Raw genomic sequence first — 7,576 nt, 5'->3', positions numbered from 1 at the left:
GTAAGGTACCAATTGGATGCAGATGGGTCTATAAGGTGAAATACAAGGCAGATGGATCCATAGAAAGATATAAAGCAAGGCTTGTGGCAAAGGGTTATACACATATGGAGGGAGTAGACTACTTTGATACTTTTTCTCCTGTAGCTAAGATAACCACAGTTCGAGTTCTTTTGTCTATAGCTTCAATCAAAGGTTGGCACCTAGAGCAATTAGATGTTAACAATGCTTTTTTGCATGAAGATTTACATGAAGAAGTGTATATGACATCACCTCCTGGCCTAGTCACTTCCAATCCCTCACAGGTCTGCAAACTTCATAAATCCTTATATGGTTTGAAGCGGGCTAGTAGGCAATGGTATGCTAAACTTTCTTCCTTTTTGATCTCTCTTGGCTATTCACAATCTCAAGCCGATTGCTCTTTGTATGTTAAATCCACCTCCACCAATTTCACAGCTTTACTAGTGTATGTGGATGACATAGTTCTAGCTGGTAATTCCCCTGATGAAATTAACTATGTTAAGCATCTTTTGGATCAACAATTTAGCATCAAAGATTTAGGCAAGCTGAGATATTTTTTGGGCTTTGAGATTGCTAGGTCAACTAAAGGTATTTTCATTAACTAAAGGAAATACACACTCCATCTGCTTGAAGACACAGGTTATTTGGCAGCCAAACCATCATCCATACCATTTGATCCCAATCTGAAATTGTCTGCTTCAGTTGGCCAACCTATTGCTGATCCATCATCTTACAGGAGACTCATTGGTCGACTAATCTATCTTACTAATAGCAGGCCTGATATATCTTATGCTGTACAACATTTGAGTCAATATGTTGCAAAGCCTCTTGCCCCCCATTACCAAGATGCCACTAGAATCCTAAGATACCTCAAGTCTGCACCTGCTAAGGAGTTTTCTTTTCTGCTGCTAGTTTTCTCAAACTATATGGTTTTGCAGATTCAGATTGGGCCAGATGTCCAGAAACTCGAAAATCCATTACAGGTTTTTGTGTTATCTTTGGATCCTCACTCATTTGCTGGAAATCTAAGAAACAAAACACTGTTTCTCGTTCTTCCACTGAAGCAGAATACAGAGCATTGGCCTCCTTATCTTGTGAACTGCAATGGCTTCAATTTCTTTTTCGTGATTTCCTCAGGCTGCTTCTGTTTACTGTGACAGCAAATCCGCAGTGTATCTTGCTCACAATCCTACATTTCATGAAAGGAGTAAGCACATTGAGTTGGATTGTCATGTCATTAGAGAAAATATTGTGTCCAAACTCATTCACTTGATGCCTGTCTCTACTAAAGAACAACTGGAAGATGTGTTCACTAAGCCTTTACATTCTCCACTCTTCACTTCTCTTCTATCCAAGATTGGCCTTTGTAATATCCAAAGTCCACCTTGAGAGGGGATATTAGAATTAACAGTTTATATTGTACAGTTTTTCCACCTTAGCTTACACTACTCTTCCTTCTTGTATATATAAACAACATTGTAACTCATTATTATTCATTGAATGAAACAATATTTTTCCTTTCCTTCTTCTTCTTGAATGTAACTACTTTCTTCTTCTTCTTCTTCTTGATGCATAACTAACTGTTTCCATCTTCCATTCATGATGAACACATGTTCAATTGATACATATATCATATTAAATTGATTTTGAAAATAATAATATGAAAAATTATGTTGTATTTGAAGAACATATTACACTAATTATTGTTTTTCGAGCATTTTGTAACTCATTATTCATCTCACATTCTTTAGTGGTCAAAATCTCTCTCAATGAATCTCTCTTAATGCTTCTAGTTTTTGTTCAATTTTCTTCTATACTTTTTATTTTGCAAACTATGAAATTTAATGCTTTGAAGAACGAATTAGTAGAGAAGGAAGTGTTGAATGAAGAACTTGAAATACTAAGCGACATTCAAAGCATTAAAGAAAGAAAGATGAATAGCGAGTTACAGGATGCTTGAAAATCATTTATCAATGTAAGTAGTTTTTCAAATATGACATAATTGTTCATATAATTATTTTGTAAACCAATTTAAAAAGATATATGTTTAATTATGGTTTGATGAAATAAACAATTAACATTAAATATAATAAACTCAATTGTGTTTTATCCGTCAGTTAAATGATAAAACCGGGGGGAAAAGTGTTTTTCGCCATTTAAAAATTCCTAAAAGTTATCGTTGGAGATTCAACCCATGACCGTTACACATTTTCCGTCGGTGATGTTACAACCTAAAGGTAAAGTGGCTTAACTTTAATGAAGCTATTCGTTACCTCGCATATGAAATCGAGGTAACACCCCATATCCAGCCGAGGTTAAAGATGTTTTTCGTAGTACACTACTACATAAATGCCCTTTCATCACAATTTGAAAACATATACCATCACGGTTGACCAATTGTGGTAAGGTAGAGAATGGTATTAAGTATTCTACTTTCCACCATGGGCGTGTGACCGTAATGATAAAATAGGTCACATGCTACCTATCACAACAATTATCTTAAACAACCGTGGTGAAATATATAAAGGTCATGAGTTTGATTTCCAGCCATAACATGGTATATAATAATTGACGTTCTACTTATCACCACAATCATCTTAGACAAATGTGGTGATATACTTTGTTTTTTAAAATAGTTTTTTAATTATTTCACACATGCCCCTTTTTTTAATACTTATATTTTATACATTATATTTTACCATAGCAGAACCAATAAATACACATATCTTTGTAAAAAAATATGTCTATAATATATTTACATAAAACCAAAAATTATAGCAAACATATAATTATAAAATATGGCTATACAAAAATATAACCAACCTAAATATTATTTACATCAAACACAAAAATATAGCAAACTTATATTACAAACTCATATGTGATCAACCTTACCTATAAAGCGCATGCAAAACACTGAACATGTACGAACGTCTTTAAAGTCTTCTTGTGAGAATGGTATATTGTTGTTAAACATCTATATAAAAAAGTGATAGAAATTTAAGATCACATGATTTGAAATAATATCAAACTTAAAAATTAAAATGTTATTATAAATATATATACATAATCCCAAGAATCCACAATGGCGACAAATACAATGTTTAACATGTGTTTCATGACAAAAAAACTACACTTGTATCCTCTTTTCTATTTCCTCGTCTACAAATTTAAACATTTCATGAATATATAACCACATATGCATGTAACTATAGATAAATAAATGTCACAAGTAATTTATTTACCGAAGGCATACAAAATGCAGGTTTTTTTATTTCTAACTCCTTTCAACATATTGTCCTGCTCCACAACATTGTATATTAAGAAGGATTTAAACATATTATATGCTAAGATTACAAATTCAAATAAAATATTACTAAAAATCTCATAAAATATAATATGTCTCATATTTGGTTCAAGTGGTTTGCTTAAGGAACATAAAATCCCTACATCCAACCACTCATTTTTAAACATAAAATCCATCTCATTTTCAAACACAAAATCCCTACGTCCAACCACTCATTTTCAAACATGAAATCCCTTATATTTTTAGAAGGAACCAATATCTCATTATGGATATCGGTATGGGAGGATGAACAACTTCCTCTTGTGCTCGCACCACCTACAACAATTCTTACAAGTAATTGTTCATCAGCTTCATTTGTACACCATTAGACGACACCACCAAATCTCTACATCATAAAAAATAACAGCAACACAAAACAAATTCAACATAATATATCTTACATTTCAGAAAAAAAACACTAAAATCTTATTTATCCAGATAAAACACTATTTTCACATACCTCAACGAGCTCGACCATCTCTTTCCTGCAAATTTTCCACTCTTGTGCTAACACGTCTTCCAACTTATTATTGTACACTGCCTCTAAATCTTCCAACTATTTTTTTTTTTGCGATTTGTGTTCACTTTCTAACTTCTACTAAACAATCTCATCCATCTCTTTCTTTTGCATGTGTGTGCTTTTTCTCGGTGTATAAAACCACAATCTCAGACTAATGCCTTCTCCAATACCGCGTACACGACCACCATGTCCTTTTGTTATGATTCCTTCGACTAATATATCATATCATGGTTGTGGAACAAATGTACCTTTTCTGATAATATCAATCAACGAATCCTACACAACATGAATAAGATATATTGTTACCAAAACAATTTAAATTACACATAATAAATCATACACACAACAAATCTTACTTACAATTTTATCAGCGACTGCTCATGAGGTATCTGAAGTCACTACGCCAAAAAGGTTTTTTAACAGCGCATCTTAGACAGCGCTTTTAAAAGAAAGCGCTGTCTAAGGTTAAAATAAAAATAAAACACGGAAAATGTTCTAAAAAAATAATGAAAGCGCTGTCTAAGGGGGGCGTCTTAGACAGCGCTTTTAGAAAGCGCTGTCTAAGACCCCCTTAGACAGCGCTTTTAGAAAGCGCTTTTAAATATAGACCTTAGTCAGCGCTTTTGAGAAAGCGCTGTTTAAAGTCTTTCAATTAAAAAAAAAATTAAAACCAAAAGTTCTGAGAGTGAGCGGGGAGGAGAAAAGAAGAAGAAGAGAAGAGAACCGCAAGTGTGAGAGTGAGCGGGGAGGAGAAAAGAAGAAGAAGAAAAAACCCGGGTTCAAACCGAATCAGAAACAACAACAACACAACGATGTCGTCTCCGTTCCACCGTCGATCTCAATCGGAGGTACATTTCCGAATCCCCGACGACTTCGACCTTGAAATGGATCCCTTCGACTTCGACGCTTCCCCGCTCCATTTCCAAGATCCACAACCACACGACGATCTCCTCTCTTCCTACATTGATTCCGAGAATTCCGGATCCAAACTCAATTCTCCTCCTGCCAATGGAGACACCGGCAGGCCCGGTCACCGCCGTAGCAACTCCGCCGATACATCTTCTTCTATGTTATCGGAAGGAATCGAATCTAAGAAGGCTATGTCCCCTGATAAACTCGCCCAATTGTGGACCGTTGATCCCAAACGAGCCAAGAGGTCCTTCTTTCTATAACCTAACGCACAATTTTGTCTAATGATACAATTTCCAATCTGGTTTTTGTATTGAAATTAGTTGCTGACTCTAATTTTCCCACCTCTCGCTACAGCACAAACTGCGACAAGGCTCGCCGACTCACAGCCGTTAAACTCCGACAGAGCGCCGCCGTTCACCTCCGTCAGAGAACACAAAGCCATTGAACTTCTCTATATCTATCTCCCTCTTCCTCAATGAAAAGGTAACTCACATACCCATTCATTTCTGCATTCTTGTTATAACTCCTTTTTTTCACTGTTTGACCGATGTTAATTTTTTGCTGGTAAAAGTTTAATGGTGATAAAATTTTGTTGATGACAAATTAATTGCTATTCTTCACTTGTTTCTTTTGATACTGTTGATGAGGATTATTTTTTTTTATCATAGGCTTGAGTTTGCAAACATGGTGTTTGTTGAAATGCCACAGTGACTTTGCTTATGTTGATTTTGAGTATAAATCGTTTATAGTTTTTGTAACATGTTTGAAAATATATATTGTTTGTTGAGAATGCATTATTTCTTGTTTGGTTGAATAAAAGTTCATCTTAACAAGCTCCGGCTCTGAGTCAAGGTGCTTCAAGGATTGGTTTATTATTCATTTAGATGTGTAGGTAACATCTGCTCACTTTTAATTTGCAGAAGTTTATCCTTTAGTAGAAGGGATCCTGGAGTATAGAATATTTAAACCGAATAACGATATTTTATCATATGATAATGTTTCTTTAACAAATGAAAACGCTTGCTTTTGTTTAGGGATCATCTATTGAAGTTAGGTTTTATGAAGTGTAACTGTAAAATAGAGGACTCTTGCGGGTTTAATGAAAAAGGGAAGACTTGTTCAATTTAAACAAAAAAATTATTCTTTTGCCTATTAATAATGACATTCATTACTGCTATATTTTTCTCACTACACTGGCAATGTTGGCGCCTTTTATGTCTTCAATATCATCATTAAATAAAGTTGTAATTTAAAAGTCAACAGAGAACATGACCCTTGGTACTCTGTTTCCCAGTTACATATGTAATTTCTGTTGATCATTTGAGCTTGTGTGAGTGGTTAGAAAAATTTATAGAAATAGCTTATGATATGTCTATAAGTTGTTTTCGAGTTATTGCAATAAGTTCTCTAGATAACCTATGAAAACATTATAGTTTGTATGAAATAGCTTATTCATAAGTACTCAAAAGACAAGCGCTTAACTAAACTATTTAGCCAAGTATAACCTAACCTATGATGGATATCAGTGGTGATTTTTGTGCTCGCCGCAATGATAAATATTGGCCGACATTGTGGGTTTTTCCGCCATAATCTGCTATGGTGGCGTCACTAAGTAGAGGGCATGGCTGTATTTTTGCTCTCTGTCATGGACCACCATGGACAACACTTATATTATAAGTGATTAACTAAGTTGTTCACTAAAATACATCTTAAGTTGTTTACCATATTGCATCCTTATGGTATTTGGTCTTTAATGTCTTCAATGGAGCAACAAGCTAAGTTATGTGATGGTACGTCTAAGCCATGCTAATATGCAAGATTTTATTTCCATTTTTCATCTTGTTTTTTTTGCTATCCATGTTTAGCTTTGATATCTGTTACTTTATGCTAATTCTTTTGCTGGTTTTTGTTGTTATGTTTCACTATAACATGAAAGCCCAATAACTTAGTTTAACCCTAATTAATGAAATCATCAAAAAATTATGACAGGAGAATAAAGTAAGTGTAGCAGAAATGAGGATGTTGCGTTGGATGGTGTGGTAAGACTAGAAAGGATAGGATTAGAAATAAAAATATTAGAGAGAGTGTTGGGATAACACCTATAGTAGAGAAGATGGTGGAAAATAGACTTAGGTGGTTTGGGCATGTAGAGAAAAGTAAATCAGATGTAGAGAAGTCAAACAACTAGAGGAAGACCTAAAAAGACTATGAGATAAGTTATTTAGAAAGATCTTGAGATTAACGATTTGAATAGAAGAGTAAATCAAATGGAGAGAAGTCAAACAACTAGAGGAAGAGAGCGACCTAGAAAAATTATAAGAGAATTTATTAAGAAAGATCTCAAGATTAACAATTTGGATAGAAGTATGGTCTTGGATAGTGCATTATGGCGAAAGTTGATCCATGTAGCCGCCTCCATTTAGTGAGATAAAGCTTTGGTTGTTGTTGTTGTACCTTGTAAACTTCAATTTATCACTTCATATATTATTTAATATTGAAAATCATCTTCATTTATCACTATTTCAACTACTGAGTTAAAATCCTCAACCATGAATCAAAACCTCCACTACTCTGATGACTAGTCCAGTTTTCAAATCATTGCACATGACCAATAACCTGCTAGTAGTGTTTCTGTTTTGTTTAAATTTCAGTTTATATGCAGTTACATACAACTCATTTACATGACTCAGACCTCCAGTTTTAAAAATATTCTAATAAAATAAAATGTACAGCTCTAAATGAAGCTTTGAAGAATGAAGTTGATAGGCTGAAGGTTGCTA

General features: G+C 34.2%; 1 protein-coding gene across 1 annotated transcript; it reads left to right on the top strand.

Annotated features, from left to right (window-relative positions):
• Nucleotides 1–4,549: 4,549 nt before the first annotated feature.
• LOC127105777 (bZIP transcription factor 18) lies at nt 4,550–5,250 on the top strand. Its single transcript, XM_051042983.1, has 2 exons — nt 4,550–5,040; nt 5,151–5,250. The coding sequence occupies exons 1-2, from the start codon at nt 4,697–4,699 to the stop codon at nt 5,239–5,241; spliced, it is 435 nt and encodes a 144-aa protein (XP_050898940.1). The 5' UTR covers nt 4,550–4,696; the 3' UTR covers nt 5,242–5,250.
• Nucleotides 5,251–7,576: the final 2,326 nt, after the last annotated feature.

Source organism: Lathyrus oleraceus, chromosome 7 (assembly GCF_024323335.1).
Source record: "Lathyrus oleraceus cultivar Zhongwan6 chromosome 7, CAAS_Psat_ZW6_1.0, whole genome shotgun sequence".
Classification (NCBI taxonomy): Eukaryota; Viridiplantae; Streptophyta; class Magnoliopsida; order Fabales; family Fabaceae; genus Lathyrus; species Lathyrus oleraceus.
The sequence above is the reverse complement of the archived record's forward strand: the minus strand, read 5'-3'. Positions and strand labels throughout refer to the sequence as shown.